The 27648-nt window shown below is 37.7% G+C and overlaps 1 protein-coding gene across 1 annotated transcript in view; it reads left to right on the forward strand.

Annotated features, from left to right (window-relative positions):
* Positions 1-27648, forward strand: part of LRP1 (LDL receptor protein 1) — a 1646373-nt gene that overhangs the window by 163826 nt on the left and 1454899 nt on the right. Inside the window, exon 11 of the mRNA XM_090402369.1 lies at positions 2394-2525. Within this exon, the coding sequence (XP_090258495.1) occupies positions 2394-2525 (132 nt within the window). The remainder of the gene's footprint in view (positions 1-2393; positions 2526-27648) is intronic.

Raw genomic sequence — 27648 nt, forward strand, 5'->3', positions numbered from 1 at the left:
TAGAGATTTGAGTATTGTAAAGGGTACGATTACAAAAGCAGGATTCTTTTTTGTGAGAAATAATGCAGAGCTGTGTTTTGCTAGCATTAAAGTTTACAATGTTATCCAATACCCCATTGATGAATGCTTTGAAGATCAGAATTTAAAGTAATTGAGGTTAGAGACCTGCAGGTTTTGGTGATTTGTTCTTTGCAAGGTTTGTCAAACGAAAAGTAGTGCAACATGCTGTTATCAACATAACTATGTACTGAATTGGCAGTCACTGGAGTAGATTGTTTATATATATAGAAGGAAGAGTGGGCAAAGGAACAGAGCCTTGTGTGACCTCATCATTAATTGTATAGATAGAAGATAAAAAGCCATCCACCATCAATCATAGTGAACATCCAGTCAGGAAGCTGACTGCCCAGTTGCAGAAGTCAGGATGCAGACTGAATGATGGGGATTTGCTTAATAGACCTCTGTGTCAAAATCCTTGGAGTCAAGGGCATCCACTTGAGATTTGCCAACTCTTTCCATGTTTTTTTTGTTCAGAGATGGGTTAGTAGCTCGCTTGTTGATTGACAGTGATGGAATCATTTATTAGATGGGAAGTCTTCAAGGTAACATAAGAGTTGGGTGTTGATAGTTTTTGCCATTTCTTTAGAAAGAATTAAGGGTGAGAGAAATTGGACAGTAGTTTGAAGGTAAAGATTTGTCACCCTTCTTAGGAATAGGTCATATGTGGATTAGTTTCCAGACTGCAGGATAGACACTAGTGGAATAAGCAAGTGTAAGTAGGAGGCATACAGTGGGAGTCAACACTGGAGCATAGACCTTTAGAACAATTGGAGCAATGCCACCAGGTCCAGGAGACCTTTTGGCATCTAATTTTAGCAGAATTTTTCTGATCTGTTTCTGGCAAAAGGTCAAATGTGACATTCATTGTGGTTTAGAATGGTTGAGGAACATTTACCATGATCAGCTAATCAAGAATTATAGAAGTAGCAACCAGGAGGTTGACTTTACTGTAGGTGATGATACATAGTATCATCACCTACAGTAAATGATACATATTACACCATCTGTGTGTAATAGAGATAAGAGTAGTGTTAGGCAGAGGTTATGGCCAGCAGCTTTGGCTAGAGCCCAGAAGACATAGCTGCCATTTGGCCAGGATGCAAGTTTCCTGCTTTTTGGCTCTTTCAAAATCAGTTTTCAATGTGATGATAATTTTCTTTGATCTATTCTGGACTTTGGAGTAAGCAGTATAGGAAGATGAAGTTTGGGATGCAAGCTAGTTGCTGTATGCCCATCTCTTTCATACAGTCTTGGCACACCTGTGGGGAATAACCAAGGCTTAGATAGGGGATGAGAATTTCGGGTGGAGCAAGGAATAAATGTTTTCATGCTGATGAGAATTATTTTGGTTTATACGAGGGGTGGAGGCTGAAAAATTCATATAAACACCTTGAACAAAAATATTAAAGCAACTGATATAACCATAAGAAAGAACATATCTTAAAACCCTTTAACCTTCCCCATGAAATGGGGTTAAAGGGTTTTAAGATATATTCTTTCTTGTGGTTATATCATTTGCTTTAATATCATTTTTGTTCTAGGTGTTTATATGAACTTTCCAGCTCCCACTCATAGGTTTGACTTAGATGGCTAGAAACAGTAATCTGACAGGAAATGAAGCATAGAAGTTTCAAAGATCATCCCACTTGGGTTTCTCTAATGCCATACAATGCATGGATGTGAATGGCTATGTATATGTTTGCTCCATGGGGGAAGAGATCGTTTGGGATTGCAAACGTCTCAGCTTCTCTACCTGCTTGATCTGTGCATTTGGAAGAGGGCAGCAAGCTGGTATTGTGAATGTTGAAGATAACTTCTCCCAGGAAGATAACTTCACTCTTAGGAAAGTTGGATTGAAGAAAATCAACATATAAGGAAAGGTAATTGAAGCGTTCAAAGTGGTTGTTGGTATTAGAATGTTGGTTGTTGGTATTAGATGAAGTGAAGGGAATATTAGCATATTCCCTTCACTCTCATGGCAGATATACAGAAGTTCAGTTTATACATCCTTCGACACTTCCCAAATAAATGCTTCCCTTTTTCATATAATATCAGTTCACCCTGGAAACTAAGGTTTTTCATCTGTATACGGGCAAATTGTCCATGAGAACACACACACCCAGTTTACAGACAGAAAATGCTGTTGTTGGTTGTGTGTACTTGGAGAATTAAGTAGTAGGGGAGACAGTGAGATATGTGTAGTAGAGTACTCCCCTCCCCTTTCCCCATGATGTGAACAATAATTACAAAAGTTAGTTATGCTCCCTTTACAGCATTACTGTGGAAAGTGTTATTCTACTATAATTCTTAAAAAAAATTATGTTTGTTAATAGTGAAACATCCCTGCCAAGTTAATAATGGAAACTGTGAACACATATGCATTCCTTTCTACAAATCTGGAAACCCTGTTGCGCGATGTAGTTGTAAAGCTGGACATAAACTGAATCGTGATGGCAGATGTGTGGGTAAGATTAAATTATCCATTATTTTTAAACATTATGCATGATCATAACAGTTGAGATACTAGTATTTTGAATTGTTTCTTAGATTATTATTATAATGATAATCAGTAATTGATAATCTTACTATTTGCACTAAGAATAATCAGAGATTATCATCTTACATTATTGTTAGATTAACATTGTAGTTTATTCAATAAATAATAATAAATTTTAACATAAATCAGTTATGATTGTATTTTGTGTTAGTGTGAAGAAATACATTCACTAAGTTCAAAAGCAATATAACATTAACAAAACGTTTGTGAATGTTTTAGAACTTCATAAAAATTTACACGTATTAATAAATAAACCAAAAATTAAATTTCAGTGAAGGAAAAAAAAATCATAATTTTTTTCTCTGCCTTTTTTTTTTGGAACTGCTTTTCTTTCATCATCATCATATTCCTGACATGTACCCTCAAGGGGTGTACAGGATATGATAGTACCACATGAAAAATTTACATCATTACTAACTTCCTATCCACAAGTTTCCTCCAAATCAATCTGTTACTTGTCAAGACTCCAACATTACCAGATCTTATATTTCTATCGTCTAAGGCACTTTGTACCGTATCAAACCACCTATACCTTGGTCTTCCTCTGGGTCGTTTTCCTGCCAACCTGGCAGAGAACACTTGTTTTGCTAATCTTTCCTCGCCCATTCTATATAAGTGACCATACCACCTGAGATTAGCTCTGTTAACACATTCCTGGATACTGACAATGTCAAGTTTTTTCTTAATACCCTCGTTTTTAATATGATATTGCCATTGATGCCATTTGTTCATGCCTCTAATCTTTCTTAGGACTCTCATATCTGCGGTCTCTAGTCTTTGGTCAAGTGTTTTACTTCTGACCCAGCTCTCAAATCCATAAGTTAAAATTGGTTTGAACACTGTCTTGTATACAGCTAATTTAGTATTCTGACTAATTTCTCTCTTATTCGATATGAATTTATTCAATTGACTTCCTACCATATCAGCTTTGTTGATTCTGTTGTCTATTTCCATATTTAATTTACCATCTTCACTAAAAATCGTGCCTAAGTAGCTGAAATGTTTTACTTGTTCTATGAGTTCTCCATTTACAATGCAGTTGATATTTTCAATGTTTCTGCCTGTTTTCATTGTCTTTGTCTTTTTAATGCTGACCTTCATACCATTTACTGCTTTTCTTTTGTATCTTAAAAATTGAAGTCCAACTATGGAGAAATAAATGGGAACATGAAGACAAACAGGATGTGTAAAGAGATGCATCTACAAAACATATGAAAAAAAATATGATTATCAGTTGAAAGTATTTTTCACTTAGACTATAATAAATTTAGTTTAATCCTTTATCCAAGTGTGAGCAAACAAAGTTTCTGCCTGAAAGTATCTTCAGGACTGGGGTAAGGTAGTACAACACCAGGCAACTCATTCCAAAAGTGGACCAAGCTAACATCACTCCTATCTCAGTATCTCCCATAATGCAAAACACATCTCCTTGCAGATTTGTATAATGTTATGCATTAAGGGAAGGGCCACTACCCAGACTAGTTTCGACCTATATTGAGGTCTCTTCAGTGGGAGCCAGGCCCAGAAGTGGAGATACCAGACAGAAGCAATGGTGAGGTCATCTTTACCTATAGGAGTTGCGAAAAGGTGTGCCACCTTTTTATTAAATTACTCTGGATTTAGAAAAAGATGGTGAAAGTTTATTTTTCACTTGGTTAGGCTATAATAAATTTAGTTTAATCCTTTATTCAAGTGTGAACAAACAAAGTTTGTACCTGAAAATATCTTCAGGATTGGGGTAAGGTAGTACAACATTGGGTAACCGTAGCAAAGGTGGACCATGCTAACATCACTTTTATCTCAGTATCTCCCATAATGCAAAACACATCTCATATCATTATACATATCCGCAAGGAGATATGTTTTGCATTATGGGAGATACTGAGATAGGAGTGATGTTAGCTTGGTCCACCTTTGCTACGAGTTGTCCGTGTACTACTACCTTACCTCAGTCCTGAAGATACTTTCAGGTGCAAACTTTGTTTGCTCACACTTAGATAAAGGATTAAACTAAATTAGTATGATTATCAGTATTTCATAGCATATTTTTTTTTTTTTTTGATTGTTTCAAAATTTACTTGAAACAGTGAAATTATGCTATTAAGTTAAAATGTTATAGAGCATTGATGATTATGAAAAGATTTTTAGGCGTTCGTTAAGAATATATTCATATATTCCTCTTCAGACATCAATTCTGTGTGGTAGAATTGAATGAAAGCTGCCATTCACATTTTAATAACATTCACCTGAAGTCTATCCATCCTTAGAAATAATTTTGCTTGAACGATTCCACCTAATGGATTCACAACTCACGTACCTATATAATATGATATCTGTTGTATACAACCCACTATTTAATATTTATAAAAAAGACAAGGTGCACATGTGGTGATTAGTAGCATTCATATTGGCAACACGAACACACAGTAACTTGTTTTTTCCATTATCCTGTTAGAAAAGCACAGTGTATATTGGTAATGTGAATAAATTTATATTTTCTTAAAGTAATTACTTTTTGTTTTTTACATCGTGGACAACACACACACACAAAAAACATTATTTTGAAGAATGTGAGCATGATTATTTTTTTGTTCTGATAAAAGACAAATGTTGTTTAATTTGTAGTGTTAAACTTTTTAGCAGTTTAAGAACAGCTAAAAATTTTGAGTAAAAATAAATTATTGTTATTGTTTGGGCATCTCCATGAAGTCTAAAAAGTCATCGTGTGAGACTCATTTTATCCACAATCTATTATACTTCTCCTTGAACCCATTAACAGACAGAGTGCTAACAACTGACTCTGGTAAGCCATTTCATTCATTCACAACACTCCAAGTGAAAAATCTAGGCCTCATATCCCTACTAGCCACACCTTTACTCAACATCCATGGTTGATTTCTTGTTCTGCCCCTTGCTCTATCTAAATGCTGAAACATTTCCCCTGCATCAGTCCTATAAAACTCTTTAAGTAACTTAAATGTTTCTATCATATCCCCTCTTTTTTTGCCTATTGGCCAACTCCTATCCTCATAGGGAACGTTCCACAGACCACTCACTAACTTGGTTGCTTGCCTCTGAATCCTCTCCACCACATCTTCATCATCATCAAGAAACCCTGGAGACTAGACCTGAGCACAATAATCCAGATGTGGACATATCAAGGCCTTATAAAGAGGAATTGTTGTTGTTGTGTTCCATCGAGTCGTTTTCGACTCTGGTGAGTCTATGAACATACACTCTCCATTCAGATCTGTCCCTGGCCATATCTTTCAGAATTTCCAGTTGCTTCTTTAACTCCATCCACCCATCTAATTCTTGGTCTTCCTCTTCTCCTACTTCCATCAACTTGAGCAAGCATCATCATCATCATCTTCTCCAGACTGTCATCTGCTCATATAACATGTCCAAAGTATGACAATTTTTGCTCGATGATCATAGCTTCAAGGGAGCAATCTGGCTTTATTCTGTCTATCACTGATTTATTGGTTTGCTTTGCAGTCCATGGTATTCTTGGTAATTATCTCCAAACCCATAATTCAAATGCATCTATCTTCCTTCTTTCACTTTTTCTCAGGGTCCAACTTTCACATTCATACAATATCACAGGGAATACCATTGCTTTCATGATTCTGATTTTTGTTACAAGGCTAATATCTGTATCTTTGAAGATCTTGCTTAAATTTGTCATTGCTTTCTTTCCGAGTAATAATCTTCTTCTAACTTCTTCAGTACAATACCCATCTTTATCAATTCAGGATCCTAGGAGCAGAAAATTGTTAACTACTTCCATTTTCTCCCCATCTACTTCAAAATCACGAAGTTCACATGTTGCCATAACTTTTGTCTTTTTGAGGTTAAGTTTAAGGCCATATTTAGCACTTTCTTCTTTAACTTTCATAATAAGTTCCTCCAAATCTTCTTTGCATTTTGCTAGCAAGATGGTATCACCTGCATGCCTCAAATTATTAATATTTCTTCCACCAATTTTAATTCCAACTGAAGACTCCTCCAGCCCTGCCATTCTTAAAATGTATTCGCTGTGCATAAACAAGTATGGAGATAAAGTGCATCCCTGTCACATCCCTTTACCTGTTGTGGAATATTCACTTTCTCCAAGATCTGTTCAGACAGTAGCTTCTTGTTCATAATAAAGATTTCTCAGAAGAGGAATTAACAGAGTAAAGAAGAATTACAGCTTCCTTATTTCTACTTTTTAGTGTTCTTCAGTAGCCAAGTAATCTTTTGAGCTACTTTAACAACCTTAACAATATATCTTCTAAACTTCAGCTCTCTGTCTACCACCACCACCCCTAAATCTAGTTTCATATATTTCCTGGAGTACCTGGCAATACCATAAGAGGCATTGCCAGTTCCCTTGCACATTCTCTCAGAATGTGAGAAAATATGAAAGGGAATTCCACAGCAGTATTCACATTGAGATTCTGTAATATCCAAATAACCTCCAGTTGATCCACCTCTTTTCCCACATAAGTCTCTGTCACATATGTCACAGCATTAACCTCGCTTATATGATATACCCTTGTAAAGTGGTCGCTCAGTAACTCAACTATTTCATCTGCTTCTGTCACCTCATGACCTTCAGCACTCATTCTTCCTCTAACTTGTCACATAGCCAAAGAACTCTTTCCCTTGGCTTGCTCGACTAGTTTCTTCTTGTAATCTGATTTTGCCTTCTTACCATACTGGTCACCATTCTTGCCTGACACTTGTGGTGATCGCCTTTCTCCTTATATAATCTCAACAGAATTTTCTTTTTCTGAAGCTTTTTCTTAATGATACTACTCACCCATCTAACTCCTACCTGATTAATGCTTCTTATCTTAGGTATACAGTTCAATATAGCTTCTTTTAGATGCTCCTATCCTGTGCACCACTAACATTCTCCCTTGCAGGGGTTTTTATGCCATGGCACAGCTTTGAGCTTCCTTCTAAGCTTGTCGTAATCAGTTGCCTTGTAATTCCACATATACCCCTTCTTAACAGAATATTCCTCATTTTTTACGATCTTCCAAGTCAAGACGATGTGGTCACTTTCCCCAATCGGAGGCAATGTGACCACCTTAGTTATGGATAGCTGTACTGATCCTATGACCAGGTCCAGTACTCTTGCACCTCAAGCCCTCCACTATCACATTCTTCCTCAAGTAGTTATCTCTCAATAGATGTATAAATACCATGTGATCTCACTTCATTCCAATCTATATTTCCATAGTTGAAGCCCTCCATAATAATCATTTGTACTCTTTATCATTTGTACTACACTCATTGTACTAATTTGCTGATGCATGTCTTTTGTCATCCCTGGAACCTCCTGGCATATAGCAGGAACCCACCATGTATTTGTGTTATTGGCCTTGATCTAACATCACACTGCTTCAAATGAACAGCCACCCTTCCACCTATCTACTATTCTTTTTTTTTTGGCTGCAGTTCAGCTGCTATCAGCAGTACCTTCCCCTTCCTCCTATTATTATTATTATTATTATTATTATTATTACGGGCAACTCCAGGGAGTCATTAGACTCATCGAGGGAGGCCCCAAATCATATTCATCACAACTATTTGACATTCATACAGTATCTATCATACCTCGCCTTAAACTCATTCACTGTCACAGCATCCACTACAGACTCAGGGAGCGCATTCCACTCATTCACTACTCTAAAAGTAAAGAACCCAGCTCTAACACCTTTACTAACCACACTTTTGCCCAGTTTCCATTGATGTCCCCTAGTCCTCCCACAACCAGCCCTGTTCTCAAAAATATCTTCTGAATTAATTTTATAGAAACCCTTCAGTAATTTGAATGTCTCAATCATATCTCCCCTCCTCTGCCTATCAACCAATTTTTGCAACCCACAAATCCTCAACCTGTTCTCATACGGTTCATTCCACAGACCTGCTATCATCTTGGTCACTCGCCTCTGGATCTTCTCCACCTCCTCCCCATCAAGAAGAAACCTAGGTGACCAAATCTGAGCACAGTAGTCTAGATGGGGTCTTATCAAGGCTCGATAGAGAGGAACAATAACCTGCTTGTCTCTGCTTGTCAACGTATTCTTCAGCAACCAAGTGATTTGATGAGCTGTTTTGGTCACTTTTGCAATGTGTCCCCTAAATTTCAATTCCCTATCCACCAACACTCCTAAATCTCGTGCCTCATCAATTTCCTGGAGCAGGGTTCCACCAATGCAGTAAACTGCCGCCAATCTTTTCACCCCAAAATGCATAACCTTACATTTTGCCACATTAAACTGACATCCATTCTCCTTAGCCCAGACCTCCAATCTATCCAAATCATCCTGCAAAATTTTGACGTCATCTGCATTCACTATTGCCCTACACAACTTCGCATCATCCACAAACAAATGAACTGTTCCTCTCAGATCATTTCCTATATCATTTATGAACAAATTAAACAGCAGTGGTCCAAGAACAGATCCTTGTGGCACACCGCTAGTCACAGGCCGTCTTGTGGACTCTACTCCTGAGTAAACCACTCTCTGATATCTCTCCGTCAACCACCCTCCTATCCATCTCACCAACCCTATGTCCATTCCCATATGCTGCAATTTACTGATTAGAATTCCATGTGGAATCCTGTCAAAGGCCTTGGCAAGGTCCAGTAGAATCACCGTAAACCCATTACCCTTATCCAGTTCAGCCGTCACTGTGTTATAATACATGAGCAAGTTACTGAGGCATGACCTACCCTTCACAAAACCATGCTGTCCCCGATACACTATCCCATTTTTTTCTATCCAATCTTGTATTTTCCTCTTGACTATTTTCTCTAAGACCTTGACAATGATTCCTGATATGCTAATCGGTCGGTAATTTACAACAGCAGTCTTGGAACCACCTTTATGCAGTGGAACTATTTTCCCCTCTTTCCACTCGCTCGGGACTAACCCAGACCCGAGACTCAAATTAAACAAAATGGTCAAGGGTACTGACAATTCTTTAGCTGCTTCTCGTACAACACGAGCTGGTATACCATCCAATCCCACAGATGTATTGACATTGAGGTTATGCAATAGACTACTCACTTCCACTTCATTAACCACAATTCCCGTATAATCTACTGGTTTATTCGTTTCTGCAATGTCACCACCTGGATGATATACTTTTGCAAAGTGCTCACTCAGTAACTCAACTATCTCAACTGATTCAGTTACCTCCCTACCATCGGCATTCTTTAAAATCAATCTGCCATGTACATTTTTCCTTTTACTTGCTACATATCTAAAAAACTGTTTAGGATTCTCTTTAGCCTGCATGGCCAATGTTCTTTCGTAATCCTTTTTTGCTTTTCTTACCACACTCGTCACCCTTCTGGCCTGCGCTTTATACCGTTCATGTGCCTGCCGGTCACCCTTCTCCTTAAATTCCCTCCATAGTTGTTTCTTTTTTTGCAACTCAAGCTTAATGGTGTTATTCATCCATTTAACCCCTACTTGATTTATTATTAGGACTCTAGGTATACAATCAGCCATTGCTTCATGCAAGCTCTTCTTAACTACCTCCCATGCACTATCAACTTCTAGTCCTTGCAGTTGTACATGCCATGGCACTGAACCAATCAAACTCCTAAGCTTGTCATACTTTCCCGCCCGATAATTCCACATGTACCCTGTCTTAATTGAAAATTCTACACCTTTAGCCACCTCCCAAGTTAAGACCCTATGATCACTCTCACCGATTGGTGGCAATGTGGTCATATTTGTTACAGCCAAATCCTCAGATGTAATTACTAGGTCAAGCACTCTCTGACCCCTAGTATTTTCCATTACATGCTGTCGCAGATAGTTATCCCTTAATAACCGCATAAAATCCAGTTCCTTCCTCCCGTGTGTCCTCTCCTCACTCCAATCAATGCGACCATAGTTGAAATCTCCCATAATAATCACCCTCCTTCCACCCATTTCTTCTATTTGCTTGTGCATACTGTCACCACCATCTTTTCCATCACCTGGTCTATAGCAGCACCCAATTGTATATTTAGTTCTGCTAGCCACAATCTCACACCAAATGGCCTCAAATGTGCTCTTTTCTCTATCCTGCAATTCAACTTCTATTCTCCTTGGCTGGAGCTCATCAGCTATCATCAACAATACTCCTCCCCCCATTTTATTCTCTCTGTCATTCCTGAACACACTATACCCATCACATTCAATCCCACTAGTTATATCATCTACAGTCAGCCATGTTTCACTAATACCTATAACCTGTGGTCTGGAAGTGCCAACCATGGCCAAAAACTCTTCCTTCTTGTTCCTAATACTCCTAGTATTAGTGTACATGAATTTAAGACCCCCATTAGCCCCAACCCTACCTTGATGCCTTATATTAACTATCCCACTCTGATTTGTTGTCCTTATTTGCTCTGGCATATTATATTCATTCTTACATTCAACTGCCTCCATAAGGACTGTATCTCTACCCCCCCCCCCCCCAACAAATCTAGTTTCCCTGAATTTGCACATCCACTACATTCAGCAACACTTTCTCAAGTCTTCTTACACCGTAACAGGTGTAAGAAGACTTCCCCTCCCTCCTATCTTCTCTATCTTTCCTGAAAATGCTAAACCTTTCACATTCTTTCTCTGTAACTACATCATCTGCTGTTAGCCAAGTTTCGCCAAACTTTTGGCTAGGTTGCACTAAGCAATGCCAGAATCCCTTGTTCCTGATACTTCTGGCAATAGTATATAGAAACTGTAATATCCCAGCCACATTTATTTTTTGAATTGACTATCCTATTTTGGTTTTGAAAGCCTCGCACTCACTCACCTCATGGGTGCTTTCACACATATTCATCTACATCCTCCCTAATTGCTTAAGTTTTCCTGAATTTGCACTTCACCATGCATGATGAACAAAGCTCTCTCTCTCTCTAAACACCCAACTTCAAAACCATTTAGATACATTCCATTAGTTTTATACAAATCCTTCTTTAAAACCCAAAGTCTGGCTTAGATACGTCGACGATGTTTTCACGATCTGGCCCCATAGCTGCCAGACACTTTCCTTAGCCACCTAAACAAACAACAGAACACATACAGTTCACAATTGAGATCGAAAAACAGAACACACTTCCGTTTCTAGATACACCTGTCACACGTCTTCGTTCTGGCAGTCTTTCCTTCACTGTTTACTGGAAACGATACATACGGGCCAATATATACACATAAACTCCTACCACCAATCAACACAAAAACTAGGTGTCATGAATATTCTAAAAAACAGGGCTTCTAAAAAACACTCAGAAGTGGAAGGAGCGGTAAAACAGTGCCATGGCACAAAGGATGATCAAAGTCATTGCTCTCTCAAATTATAGGTCATTGTGTATCATGTGCAGTGGTGACCATGCTAAAGATTGCATTCTCTTCAATCCAGGCTGGTATTCTGTCTTTTGAGAGAGCAGAATAGAGTTGTTAAGAGGAGGTCTTGCTTCAGTAACTTGGTTGCATTTTATAATAGGATGATAGGTGTATTGGACAGAGCAGATGATTAGTGTCGAGGTTAGCTGGTGAACGGTCGTGCTATCGGAGAGCTCCTGAGAGATTTGTGTTTTTTGTTGATTTATTGGTGTTTTGGATTCAATTTAATGGACTTAAGTGTTTAATTTTGGTATATTATTAGAGCTTTATTAATGTGGTTAGTGTACTAAAGTATTTTATAACATAATCTATGTCGGAAGTCGCCGCTAGATGAATTCGTAATGAGTAGTGTTCGTGCAAGCTCCAGATAAGATAAGTATCATTTTCAGTTATCGATACAAATTACTTAATATTGTGTAGTTTTGTTTTGTTTGCCTTGCGTATTTTAGTGCGTCTATTTTTGGTGTGTTATAACGTTTAATTTGACAAAACACGTTACAGATAAATATGGCACCTGTGCGTAGGAAAATGGCAGCCAGTAATGAAGGTTCGCCATCGTTATCAAAGAACGGTAGCATAAAAGAAATGAGTCAGTGTACTAGCTGTGAAATGTACGCTTTGCGGAGTGCGGTCGGAGTGTGGTTAGATGATGATAAAGGATTGAATGTGTGTAGAAAATGTAGGGAGAATGCTGAATTGAAGTGTATTTCGGATCGTGAGTGTGATATTTTTGTCAACCTTCAAAATGAAGGAAATAGGGATATGACAAGAAACGGCAAGGTTGTACATGAAAATTGTGAGAGTGTGAATGTAGAAAGTGTGAATGATAGTATAAATGGTTTCTCAGAGAACAAAAAAGATGAGATAGATGCATTGAGTGAGATTGCATTGTTGAATAGTGCGATAGAAAGAGCAAAACAGCAGCTAGAGTGCATGAACAAAAGTAGACTGAATGAACCAACCAATAATAAAAGGTATGACAGGAAAAATAGACGTATGAATGTGAACATGAACAAAATGAAGGATAGAGTGCTGTATGGAGACTCGTTAGTACGAATTGTGTTAGTAGAGGATTTGACAAAATCGTACCAACCTGGTGCGACCATAAAGGACGTAACTGCCTCTATTAGAGAGCAAAAGGAAAGGGTGAAAGAAATGATTGTTGTGGCAGGTACGAATGATTTGAAAGGAGATAAAATGGAAAAGATAGAAGACCTGAATGAATTGTTTGAGGTAGCAAAAGAAAAGAGTGAGAGAGTTAGAATGATTAGTCTTTTGCCACGGTATGACAGTGAAATGTTTAAAAGGAGGGCTATAATTGCAAATGACTTTATGCGTGGGTTATGTATGATGAGTGGTGTGGAATTTGTGGATGTGTGGAGTGAGTTTGATGGGCGAAAGGATCTATATAAGATGGATGGCTTGCATTTGAATGGTTACGGTGTAAGAAGACTTGAGAAAGTGTTGCTGAATGTAGTGGATGTGCAAATTCAGGGAAACTAGATTTGTTAGGAGGGGGGTAGAGATACAGTCCTTATGGAGGCAGTTGAATGTAAGAATGAATATAATATGCCAGAGCAAATAAGGACAACAAATCAGAGTGGGATAGTTAATATAAGGCATCAAGGTAGGGTTGGGGCTAATGGGGGTCTTAAATTCATGTACACTAATACTAGGAGTATTAGGAACAAGAAGGAAGAGTTTTTGGCCATGGTTGGCACTTCCAGACCACAGGTTATAGGTATTAGTGAAACATGGCTGACTGTAGATGATATAACTAGTGGGATTGAATGTGATGGGTATAGTGTGTTCAGGAATGACAGAGAGAATAAAATGGGGGGGGGGAGTATTGTTGATGATAGCTGATGAGCTCCAGCCAAGGAGAATAGAAGTTGAATTGCAGGATAGAGAAAAGAGCACATTTGAGGCCATTTGGTGTGAGATTGTGGCTAGCAGAACTAAATATACAATTGGGTGCTGCTATAGACCAGGTGATGGAAAAGATGGTGGTGACAGTATGCACAAGCAAATAGAAGAAATGGGTGGAAGGAGGGTGATTATGGGAGATTTCAACTATGGTCGCATTGATTGGAGTGAGGAGAGGACACACGGGAGGAAGGAACTGGATTTTATGCGGTTATTAAGGGATAACTATCTGCGACAGCATGTAATGGAAAATACTAGGGGTCAGAGAGTGCTTGACCTAGTAATTACATCTGAGGATTTGGCTGTAACAAATATGACCACATTGCCACCAATCGGTGAGAGTGATCATAGGGTCTTAACTTGGGAGGTGGCTAAAGGTGTAGAATTTTCAATTAAGACAGGGTACATGTGGAATTATCGGGCGGGAAAGTATGACAAGCTTAGGAGTTTGATTGGTTCAGTGCCATGGCATGTACAACTGCAAGGACTAGAAGTTGATAGTGCATGGGAGGTAGTTAAGAAGTGTTTGCATGAAGCAATGGCTGATTGTATACCTAGAGTCCTAATAATAAATCAAGTAGGGGTTAAATGGATGAATAACACCATTAAGCTTGAGTTGCAAAAAAAGAAACAACTATGGAGGGAATTTAAGGAGAAGGGTGACCGGCAGGCACATGAACGGTATAAAGCGCAGGCCAGAAGGGTGACGAGTGTGGTAAGAAAAGCAAAAAAGGATTACGAAAGAACATTGGCCATGCAGGCTAAAGAGAATCCTAAACAGTTTTTTAGATATGTAGCAAGTAAAAGGAAAAATGTACATGGCAGATTGATTTTAAAGAATGCCGATGGTAGGGAGGTAACTGAATCAGTTGAGATAGTTGAGTTACTGAGTGAGCACTTTGCAAAAGTATATCATCCAGGTGGTGACATTGCAGAAACGAATAAACCAGTAGATTATACAGGAATTGTGGTTAATGAAGTGGAGGTGAGTAGTCTATTGCATAACCTCAATGTCAATACATCTGTGGGATTGGATGGTATACCAGCTCGTGTTGTACGAGAAGCAGCTAAAGAATTGTCAGTACCCTTGACCATTTTGTTTAATTTGAGTCTCGGGCCTGGGTTAGTCCCGAGCGGGTGGAAAGAGGGGAAAATAGTTCCACTGCATAAAGGTGGTTCCAAGACTGCTGTTGTAAATTACCGACCGATTAGCATATCAGGAATCATTGTCAAGGTCTTAGAGAAAATAGTCAAGAGGAAAATACAAGATTGGATAGAAAAAAATGGGATAGTGTATCGGGGACAGCATGGTTTTGTGAAGGGTAGGTCATGCCTCAGTAACTTGCTCACGTATTATAACACAGTGACGTCTGAACTGGATAAGGGTAATGGGTTTACGGTGATTCTACTGGACCTTGCCAAGGCCTTTGACAGGATTCCACATGGAATTCTAAATAGTAAATTGCAGCATATGGGAATGGACATAGGGTTGGTGAGATGGATAGGAGGGTGGTTGACGGAGAGATATCAGAGAGTGGTTTACTTGGGAGTAGAGTCCACAAGACGGCCTGTGACTAGCGGTGTGCCACAAGGATCTGTTCTTGGACCACTGCTGTTTAATTTGTTCATAAATGATATAGGAAATGATCTGAGAGGAACAGTTCATTTGTTTGCGGATGATGCGAAGTTGGGTAGGGCAATAGTGAATGCAGATGACGTCAAAATTTTGCAGGATGATTTGGATAGATTGGAGGTCTGGGCTAAGGAGAATGGATGTCAGTTTAATGTGGCAAAATGTAAGGTTATGCATTTTGGGGTGAAAAGATTGGCGGCAGTTTACTGCATTGGTGGAACCCTGCTCCAGGAAATTGATGAGGCACGAGATTTAGGAGTGTTGGTGGATAAGGAATTGAAATTTAGGGGACACATTGCAAAAGTGACCAAAACAGCTCATCAAATCACTTGGTTGCTGAAGAATACGTTGACAAGCAGAGACAAGCAGGTTATTGTTCCTCTCTATCGAGCCTTGATAAGACCCCATCTAGACTACTGTGCTCAGATTTGGTCACCTAGGTTTCTTCTTGATGGGGAGGAGGTGGAGAGGATCCAGAGGCGAGTGACCAAGATGATAGTAGGTCTGTGGAATGAACCGTATGAGAACAGGTTGAGGATTTGTGGGTTGCAAAAATTGGTTGATAGGCGGAGGAGGGGAGATATGATTGAGACATTCAAATTACTGAAGGGTTTCTATAAAATTAATTCAGAAGATATTTTTGAGAACAGGGCTGGTTGTGGGAGGACTAGGGGACATCCATGGAAACTGGGCAAAAGTGTGGTTAGTAAAGGTGTTAGAGCTGGGTTCTTTACTTTTAGAGTAGTGAATGAGTGGAATGCGCTCCCTGAGTCTGTAGTGGATGCTGTGACAGTGAATGAGTTTAAGGCGAGGTATGATAGATACGTATTAATGTCAGATAGTTGTGATGAATATGATTTGGGGCCTCCCTTGATGAGTCTAATGACTCCCTGGAGTTGCCCGTAATAATAGTAATAATTATATGGTGAATAGTGATTTTTCCAAATTTTGTTAAAGCATTTGATACAATGTCACATAACAAATTATTGTTGATATTAGGCAGAATTGGATATTTAGTAACTTAGTAACAGGAATTTCTGGCTGATTCAAGCTAGTGAGTTGTGAACAGTAGTCCTCCCTTATATGCAGGAGGTATGTTCTAAGACCCCCAGCGGATACCTGAAATCACTGATTATACCAAATCCTATATATATATACTGTTTTCTCTTATACATACATATGATAAAATTTAATTTATAAATTGGCACAGTAAAAGATTAACAACAATAACTAATAATAAATAGAACAATTATAACAATATACTGTAATAAAAGTTATGAATGGATTCTTAGCAACTCCAGCGTATGATTTTTTTCTTTTCTTATGAAGTCAAAAACTTTCATCTTTTCACTTAAAGGAAGCACTTTATGGCTTATGTGTGGCATATCTGAATTGCCAACATCACTACTCTTGTGCTTTGGAGCCATTATTGTTGATGTCATTTGGGATTACAGCTAAAGCAATTAAGGCTATGAGGCCAGTGTATTATGTATGTTAGTAGTATGTGTTCTTCTGTTCTTCTTATTTTGCAGGATGAAAAACCTGAGTTTCCGGGAAGGTAAAACCTTGCCACCTCTGTATAATACTGGATAACTCAACTTCAATTGAAAGAGCAATTATAAAAGTTCTTTATGTCCTGAGATTCAGCCAAGTCTTTTCTACTAAAGGGCATGCATTAGTATACTGACTGAACTCTACAGAGACCCTAGGAAGATGAAGATAAGGCGACATTGCAGAAGAATATATTTACTGAATGTATTTTATTTCTCCATAATATGAAGCGTTGCATACTAGTAGTTTTAATTGGTTTCTAATTGCTTTTATATGTAACAAAGCACTGTGGGGTTACTTTTTTTTTTTTTGTCACATTAGTCTCCACAAATCAATTCTTTAGTTATTTCATCCATTCTGCCTTCTTCACTGTTGCAATCTCCTCCTCACTACATTAAAGAGAATGAAAGCTTACAACAGCATAGCTGTTAACAAATTCAGAAATCTGCTTAAAATCATGTATTCACAATCTGCCAATTAGTAAGAGCTTATGTTTTCCCTTTTGATTCCACTGTTTTTATTTTATTTTATTTTATTTTAAGGAAGGGAATGGTGATGCACTTTAGCAATCCACAAAATAAATTGAAAATAAGGGATCCCAAATGAGAGAGAGAGAGATATCTCACTTGTAGTAGCAAACAACACTTGGAAGACCTGATATCACGTGGCTTAATTATTCTGATACATTTCAAGAATGTTCATTGATATCAGTGACACTTCATTCATTCCGACTATCCTGGTGATGGGTGTTTTCGTTTTTTTTTTTTTTTTTTGTGACTTTGCAAATCATTAAGTGTAACATGAATGTCCAAAGTTTACCTGCTGTGAAATCATGGTTGAATTTAATAATTGGAAAAGCATTTGATATCAGTGATATAACCTGTAGAGCTTATGGAAGACATGCTGAACATTTTATATTTCCAGAAATCACTTGCTCTGTTTGTTGGTGTATTCCATAATGTTAATACACTGTGGTGGACATGGAGAATTATAGAGCAGGTGCTTTCTCTTGATGAGTCCTTGGACTTTTTGGAGGTGTTACAAAATAATAATAAAAACACAAAATTGAAATTAAGTACAGTGTTGCTGATGTTGAAATATACTTCTTAGAGGTGTATCTAATGTTGAATAATGGCAGCTTTTGAGTTTGCCAAAATGTTGTCATAGCAATTAATTCAGACTTTTAAGAGAGATCATCTATAAATCTGAATTGGCATACCTATAGAAGAATGGTTGTGATTTTAATATGATACAATAAATTAAATGTAAAAAATTGTAAAACAAAAATGTTGTTTTGAATTTAAATAATTATGGTTTTTAAATCAGAGCATTTTATATATTACACAAAAATAATCACGTCATTTGATTATTTTTTTCCAACTTTTTTTATTCTTTAAAATTTAAAGAAATAAATTGACTGTAGAACCCACACTATTTCAAACAATACGTTGTGCTAGGGATAGGGTATGCAAGATGGCAGTTGTCTGCCATACTCTTTTAGCAAGATGCCATTTATAAATTGCTGATAGTTTGAGCCAACTATCTCTGGTTAACAAAGATTGACTACTCCTCAGTCTCTAAAAGTTAGATAGGACTAAAACAGCTTTGTTTACTATCTTTGAGGAATAAAAGAGGTCTGTGAATTTGTTTTATTTATTGTTTATTTTTAATGAAATGACATAGCTATATCTTATGTCATTTCTTTAGATGCAGATGATTTTTTTTTTTTTTTTTTTTTTTAATATTAAGCCCATACATGACAGATTGGTTGACCAACCTATAGTATGTTAGTACCTTGTATGGATTGTCAGGAAAAACTGTTTGCATTTGCTTTGAAGGCCTGTATATTGTATCCCTTGGGAAAAACATCAGCAGGGAGACTGTTCCATAATGCAGTACTATCAGGGATGAAAGGGAAAAAAATATTCTGTGAGTTTGGAGTTTAACTGTGAAGGGATGTTGGGGGACAGCTTCAGCCAGAGTAGGTCATTGATATGATGAAGGAAGAGGGTGAAGGTGTGAAAGCAGAACCATGTAGAGCCTCAGCACTAGTTACATAGTTAGAGATGTCTACCATCACATGTAGGGTGCATCCAGTCAGAAAGCTAGTAGACAATTGCAGAAGTTGTGGGACAGATGAAATGATGGGATTTGTCTAGAGGGTGACATAAGTGAGTAGATCTCCTGTTGACTGGCAGCAGCAGAATCCATACCGACAGTCATTAATTAGCTGGTTACCTTAAAGGTGCTGACCTGGTTGGCTGAGTGGTTAGCATATCTGCTCTCCAACCAAGACGTTTCAGGTTCGAATCCCATCAAGAGCATGGATGTTTGTGATTGTCCTACTAACCAATTATCATATGTACTACTTTGACCAGTGTCCTGGCACAGTATGACCCTTGATGTCTTTGTGCCATAAAAAAAAATCAAACGAAATCACCTTAAAGGTAGATTTGGAGTTGGGTGTTGATGGTACTCTCCGTTATTATAAGAAGAGACAATAGTTTGATGGGAATGGGTGGAACATAGGCCAGTTTCTGGGCTGTGGGGTAGATATCAGTAAAGTAAGAGAGCATAAACAGATGACATAGGACAGGAGTAGTTCTGGCACACAAACCTTCAGGACAAGTGGAAAGAATACTTTCAGGACTGGGAGATATTTAAGTGTTTATTTGAACAATATTCTATTTAAGCAATATTCTTCTGATCTCTTTCTGGCAAAAGGACAGAGGAGGCATTGAGTATTGGGCATTTGCAATGGTGGGGGTGGGGGGACATTTACCAAGATCAGTTATGCATGTATTAGAGGGAAAAACAAGAAGCCAGTTGATTGGCTTTTTCTGTGAATGATGCGATACTCATCTGAGTGCAATAAAGGTGAAAGTGTTGGGCAAAAATTATGACCAATTGCTTTGGCAAGAGACCAAAAAGCTTGGCTGCCTATTTGGACAAGATGCAAATTTCCTGCTTTTTGCTCTTTCAAAAACCCTGTTTTTGAAGCATTGATAATTTTCTTGTATACACTTCAGGCTTGGATATAAGCACTAAAGGAAAAACAGAGTCCTTGATGAAAGTCAGTTGTGATATGCCAGATTTTTTGCTTAATATATAGCTTTGGCACATCTCTTGGAGAACCAAGGCTTAAATAGGGATGACAGTTGAGTAGTTTGGGGGATGTATGTTTCCATGTCATTAACAATTACTGGTCTAGAAGGCAAACATGCCTCATTCCCATAGTTGGAGAATAGTCCAACTATGGGAATGAGGCATAGGAGGTCATTCAACTTGGCATTTTTATAGTACCAAACTACTCTTGATTGAGTATGGTTGTGTGATCATTGTTCCATAGAAGCAGTAATAAACACTAGATTATGGTCTGAATTACCTAGGAGACATATAACATTATTATTAATTTTAATATTTTATTAATTTTAGTCAACAAATTACATAACATATAAGTACAACAATCACTATGGCAAAGCCATCTGAAACTTCTACGTAGTTTCAGATGGCTTTGCCATACGAAACTACGTAGAAGTTTTGGATGGTTCCGACATGATAAACAAACTGCCGTTTGACAACAGAAACCTAGGGACCTACAGAGAGCTGAAACAGGCGCTATATAAATATTATAGCGAGAATGAAAATTAGAGAAATTCCTCTCTCATACACACACAAAACCTATAACAAACCCCTCTCAAAAAACACCATTACAAGGACACAAATACACCATATTCAAATCCAACCCCACTTGCAAAAAAGTTAAAGCAGTTGTAGTCTTCCAAGCATGTACCTACAAACAGTAAAATCACCACCTGGCTTGCGACCGGTACAGAAACAAAACCACAAAACCACCGCCATCTATTATCTTCCTCAGATAAGCTCTGCAAAGCTTTGAGGAAGAAATCAGAAATGCCTCCCAAGGAAACAAGTGAATATTATAATCAATTTAATAAAAAGTGAATAATTGTAAATATATGTGTGAAAAAGATGTAAAATACATTGTTAGTATCATTATTTATGCAATTTAAATAAGATATTTTCCTAGCATTCTGTACCGAGAAAAGTAAAAGAAAATATATATATATACACAATCGGGTCTCTTTTTATGCGGTAGATATGTTCCACAGAAAACCGCATATAAAAAAATCGCACAAAAAAGGCCTAACTTACATTGAAAAATTAGGAATACATTCCGTAATTTTCTAAAACTGCATAAAACCGAAGCAATGAATTAAAACTAACCTAAAATCACGAATTTTTAAACCTAAAAAAGCGCAATGAAATTTTCATAAAAAAAGTTTATGAAAATTCAGGAAAATAAAAATGCCTAAGTTTGATTTAAAGCTTTATTCATTTAATGTTATTGAAAAGTAACAATTTTTTTTTTTTTTTTTTAATCATCAGAATTATCATCGCTATTAGACAATATTCGGCAACTTTTGCGAACTGGTGCAAAATCACTTTCATCACCAGAAGAGATAGTCAGTGCATCAGATCTGTATGGTAAAGGCAATGGTTCTTCACAAACAGAATTAGCTTCACCCTCGTTCTGTGCTGATTTTTTTTTTTCTGACAATGTAATCAGTGATTAAACTTTGCGATGATGATTCCACTAATTTTTTATTCAGCTCACGATATCCAGACATACGGTTCTTCAGCATTGGAATTTAAAGGCTCGTTCAAAATTTGTGTCATTAACAAGAAAATGATTTTCCAATTTATTGCACAGTTCAAGACCTTCTCATATTATATTTGCAGTGAGGGGGACAGGTTTTTCTTCCACTTCACTATCGTTTTCTGGATCTTCGATGATATCTAAAGTTAATCGATATCCAATAATATCATCATCACTTAAGGCATTATCCACAAGCAATTCGTCTACATCATTCTGGCTAAATGTATCAAAACCTTCCCCACCAATTTCATCTGCCAAAGTAATGATTTCAGCTGATAATGTAGATGTTTGCATGAAACATCCAGGCCAAGCTGCTTTCCAGCAGGCATTTTAAGTTTGTGGTCTTATTTCAGCGATAGCAGATGCAACATAATTTAAGCAGTCCAAAATAGAAAATTTTTTCCAGACGTCAGTTACTATTAATGATTCATTTTCTAGTTTAACCAATATAAATTGAAAAGTGTACTTAACGTATTATTTTTTAAAAGTAGCAATTATGCCTTGATCTAATGGCTGAAAATAATACTTGTTGTATTGGGTGGAAAAAACACTACCTGCACATTTGGATGTTCTAAATGCGAATGACTTGGTGCATGTCAACAATTAATAAAGCTTTAAAATCGAGAGCTTTTTGCTTCATATGTGTTTCCACTTCTGGTACAAAGCAATTATTGAACCATTCAGTAAATACAGCAGTTGTTACCCATGCTTTGTATTAGCCATCCAATGTACCGGCAGCTGTTTTAGATCTTTGCCTTTTAGAGCATGTGGTCTTAGAAATCGATTTACTAGGAGGGGTTTCAACATTTGATCTCCTGATGCACTGCTACAAAGTAACAACGTTACTCGATCTTTGCTTGCTTTAAACCCACTTGCTTTTTTCTCAGACTTTGCGATGTAAGTGTGACCAGGCATTTTCTTCCAAAATAATCCTGTTTTTTAGCGTTAAACACTTGATTGGGATAATATCCACCATCTTCAATAATTTTGGCTAACTTCTCTTGAAAATTTTTGGATGTTTCTTCATCTGCTGCTGCAACCTTGCCTGTAATCTTCATGTTATGAAGTGCATTCCTTTTTAAAAATCCAGTTAACCATCCTTTGCTAGCCGAAAATTCTTTATCAGCCTGGGAAGCGGAAGTAGATGGCTCCAATTGCTTCATCTGTTCATAAAAGAAAAGAGCTCTTTGTTTAATTAAGTAACCACTTATAGGAATTCTTCTTTGAGTTAATTCTTCAATGCAAATTACTAGTGCTCGTGTCATAATAAAGCATCTTTTGAGCACAATGATAATTTGGCACTACGTTTGTGCCAGAAATGACAAATTTTCTTATTGCGACTTCATGCTTTTTATTTGCTCTTATAGTAGAGTCGCATAAATTAAAATGTTTACCAATCGCCAAAGATCTCTCTCTCATTTTGTTAAGCGATCTAAAATTGCAATTTTAATTTCCAAAGAAATTGCTTTTCGTTGGTGCTTTTTTTCCCTCCATTGGGCCAAATTAAATCTTTAAAATAACATTAGCAAAATTTAGACTTTTGATAATAAAAAGACAAACACTTGCTCACATGCAAAATTAAACTTCACGAACACTCACTGCTTACACGTTATTATGTAACGCCAGAATGTGCTGCAACACGGTGTTCATTATGTACAATGGCGATGAACGAATTGGTCACCAACATGCGAAATCACATGCTTTATAGGTAAAAATTTCCAACTGTTATACAAGCAAAATAGTTACCACTTTAAAAACTACAATGAACATAAGAGAGAAGTTAATTTTCTGCCCTGTAATAATAAACAACTCATCTCACAATACGGATTGATTACCCCAGGGTTTCCCAAACAGTGTTCTGCAGAAGGTGAATAAGTGTTCCGTGAGAAGTTCTCCTGGAATTTGTCATTTTAGTTTTCTAAGCATTTTTCATGAATAAAATGTTATAGTGGAAATATTCTGAGGAGAATAACATTCATGAATATAGCAAAAATCTTAGACCCAGAACGTCTAAATAACATCTGTGTAGCAAATGTTAGTGACCAAGCTGTGTATTTTTAAATGTGGAAGTATTCATGAATTATCTTTAATTTTTACACATTGAAACTTCCAACATTCGGGAAAGGGAATACCGCTGTTTATGACCGGTCATAAAAATTGCCTACAAGCCGATTACAACAGTGGGCGGCATATCCTCTGTTCTCAAAACTGAATGGAATAACATCTGTGTTGCAAATGTTAGTGAACAATCAGCAAGGAAGTATAAAGAAAATTTTTCCACAGAAATTAAAGATCAAGGTAGTCTGTATCTGGTTCTTAGATCTAGTAATACTGAATACTTTCTTCACAAGTTCGTATTGTAGGATGAAAGTTCTTGTTTTGAAACCATAGTGCCATGATTTTTTAAAAGTAATAGGCCTACAGATTTTAATTTTAATATGAATAAGAGACAAGGGACCTTATTTAATTTTGGTGTTAAGAAATCTTTTATTGAAGGTGTTTGTGACGCAACAGATAATAATTTATCCACCTCCTGCCTACAAAGCGATCTCCAGGTGTACAAAAGGAGGGGGAAAACTACCAGCACACAGGAGAAAAAGTCTGCATTCACTCGTAAGTGCTTATAATATTATAAATTTTTGGTGATCAGAATGGGATATGTCAATGAAAATCAGCAAAAATTAATTTAATGATGTTTAATTAATTATTAATTAATAATAATCAATCAGCAGAATTAACAATTAATTATTACTTAATATATTACAAAATAACCAAGGTGTTCCATGAAAATTTCAGGATTTGTGAAGTGTTCCGTCATAGTTTCAACATAGTTGAAATCATAGTTCCGTCATAGTTTCAACATAGTTGAAATCATAGTTCCGTCATAGTTTCAACACCTGTACATTGACATGTGCAGGTGTTGAAAGGTCTCGTACCTGTAAGTGTACTATACTGCATGACTTCAAATCCGCATAAAAAGAGACCCGTGTGTGTGTGTGTGTGTGTATTTTTTTTTTTTTATTGTAAACATAACAATCTTATGTACATGATTAACCGGTTTTTGGTTCTCTGCAGTCAGGCAGAGAGATTACATGGTCATACCCTTGTTGAGGTATGTTACATCGAAATATCAGTTATAAGGTGAATTACATTTTTTTTTTTTAAATAAAAGCCATTAACAGTTATTTTGACATGATACTTTATAAGAACATAAGATCTGACATGCATGTGGAAGAACATATCCGTTACTATAGGACAATATTATCTATTTACATGAGAGTGACAGCTGATTAATATTTGCACTGTTAAGCACAAAAATCTTTCTTCCCCCTTTCTTGGGGGGGATGATGTTACTTCTATGCTGGAAAGTGGACTATGATGCAGTCACCCTGTTCAGCCAGGAGTTGATTCTGTGGATTCCAGTCTTGGTGGAAAAGATCTGAGGTGTTGTTTTGTCTGTGGTGATGCTCGTGTAGGATCCGACTTCTCATTTTTATTTTGAAGGCTGCAAGGAGTTGGTCAGCTGCCTCTCTCTGTGAAGTTGCTGAGCTGTCTGGTCTTGTATGTCTGAGGTAGAAGCTGTATATTACCGCTTTAGCAGTGATGAAGAGGTAATTGCAGAATGAATGATTATTTGACTCTGCATGGATGAGATTGAAATACTCCTCTTCTGTATGAAGACTACCACCGGTGAGAGCTGCCGTTTCCCGAGACAAACTGATTAATTGGGCCTTGACTGGGCATTCCAAGTAGATATGGCAGACTGTTCCTGATGGGTAGCAGAACAGGCAGTTATCTGAGACATCTGAGTTAAATTTTCATAATGTAGTTGGAGTAGGTAATGCATTGTGCCACATTCCCCACTGAATATCTGCGTCGGGTTTGATGGCTCTTGTGCGAGACAGTAGGTCCCATTAAAACGGTGTTTGGTGGGATGATGCAGGATTTTCCAATAAAGTGCTTTGGTTCGTCTGTTGTATTAGAGTGCTGTAGATTTTGTTAGTGTTTCTGGGTGTAAGTTTCTCCAATGAATTATTAGTTTTTATCAGAAAGATAGGTACCGGATCTTCTGAGTTTGGAGGGCATAGCCCCTCCTCCGTTATGCTATCAGGCATAGCGGCTTGAAAAGCAGCCTTTACAGTGTGTATCTGCTCAGCCTGATTCCCGTATTCCAGGTTTTCGAGCGATTTTGGAAAATGCTAGGTGAGGCTCGGAGAAAGAATGTCACCCAAGATCCTCACTCCATGGAGGAAAGAAAATCTCTTTCTGAGTGATTGGGTTTCCGATCATCGTGTTGTGGAAGATGGGTTCCATGAGGATTTCAGGAAGAGATGCTGTCTTCACTGTGTGCTGGAGGTTTAGCTTCTTCCATCTTCGAAGGGCATCTTTGTAGAAGTTTGTTAAATGCACTGGCTCGTGCGCTGTTGTCATTCTTAAGGTTGTGGAGAGAGAGACCTCTAGTGGCAGAAATGGAAATATATTCAGTGGTGCATTTGTTTGTTATTTCCTGTTGTAGGGCATTAAGGAGAAATCGAGTGTGGAAGGTTGTTATCCTGTTGTCAATGGAGGTCAAGTTTTGTCCTCCATCCTTGAGAGAAATACATAGCTTGGAGTAGGAAAGCCAGTTTGTTTTGGTTCCATATGAATCAATAGATGGTTCACTTTATTTGTTTGATGAATTTCACTGGTGGCATGAGAATCTTTGGTATATGCCAAAGGACACTAGTGGCTATTTGGTTGACAATTATTGTTCTCCTTCTTGTGGAGGCAAAGGCTCGTATTGCTGCCCACTTTCCTAATATCTGCTTGAACCGTTTATTTAGTGTTTACCAGTTCTTATCCACATAAGAGGGCATGTTTCCTAGGTAAATCCCCAGGTATTTGTTTCCTTCTGGGGACCACTGACCAGACATTGGGGAATCAGTTCGGTTTTTCCATTTGCCACACCACAGTCCTGTGGTTTTATGTGCGTTTAGTTTGGCTCCTGGGGCTGCTTGGTATTGTTGGTATGCTGTTTGTATGTTATGGAAATCCTCTTCTTTGTGGGCTGTAATTGTAACATCATCAGCATATGCTGTTAGGGTTATGGTTTGGTCGGAAAGTTTAGGATGGGATGCCCTAAGCAGCATGCTTAGTCTACACAAAAACAGGCTAGGCTCAATGGCAATTGTGTAATGAGGACCAGAAAGTGGACAGCCTTGTTTAATACCTCTGCTGTATGGTATAGTTATGGTAAGTCTGTTGTTTATTTTCATACAAAAGTGTGCTTTGGCATACAACATCTTAATAGAATGAATGATGCCTGAGCTAAAGCCGAAGGCTTTCAAGCAGCTGAATAGGTATAGGTGTTCAATGCGGTCGAAAGATTTTTTTTGGTCTAGTGTTACACGACCCATTGTTTCATTGTTGTTGTTGGCTCTGCTTATGAGATACCTTATGAGTTTTTGTGAATAGATTGTCCAGGGATGGAATAGCTCTGATGCCTATTTATTATTTCGTTCAGAGCGGGTTTAAGTTTGTTGGCAATAGCTTTTGATATAATTTTACAGTTGGTGTTTATGATAGGGATGGGTCTCCAGTTTCCTAATTTCGTCGCATCTCCTTTCTTTGGAATGAGTTTGATAACAGATGTTGTCATATTGAGTGGGAAGCCATTGGCATTCGCGTCGACACATACTCTGTAGAGGATAGGTCCAAGCTGTTCCCGGGAGGACTGGTAAAATTCAGTGGTGATCCTGTCCATGCCAGGAGATTTATCTTTAGGTAAGGAGGCGCAGGCAGTTGTCAAATCTTGTAGCATGATGGGGAGTTCAGTGTTATGCCTAGTTGCTGGTGAGAA

This window comes from Typopeltis vanoorti, chromosome 2 (genome assembly GCF_054136105.1).
Source record: "Typopeltis vanoorti isolate ZY-2024b chromosome 2, IOZ_Tvanoo_1.0, whole genome shotgun sequence".
NCBI classification, from domain to species: Eukaryota; Metazoa; Arthropoda; class Arachnida; order Uropygi; family Thelyphonidae; genus Typopeltis; species Typopeltis vanoorti.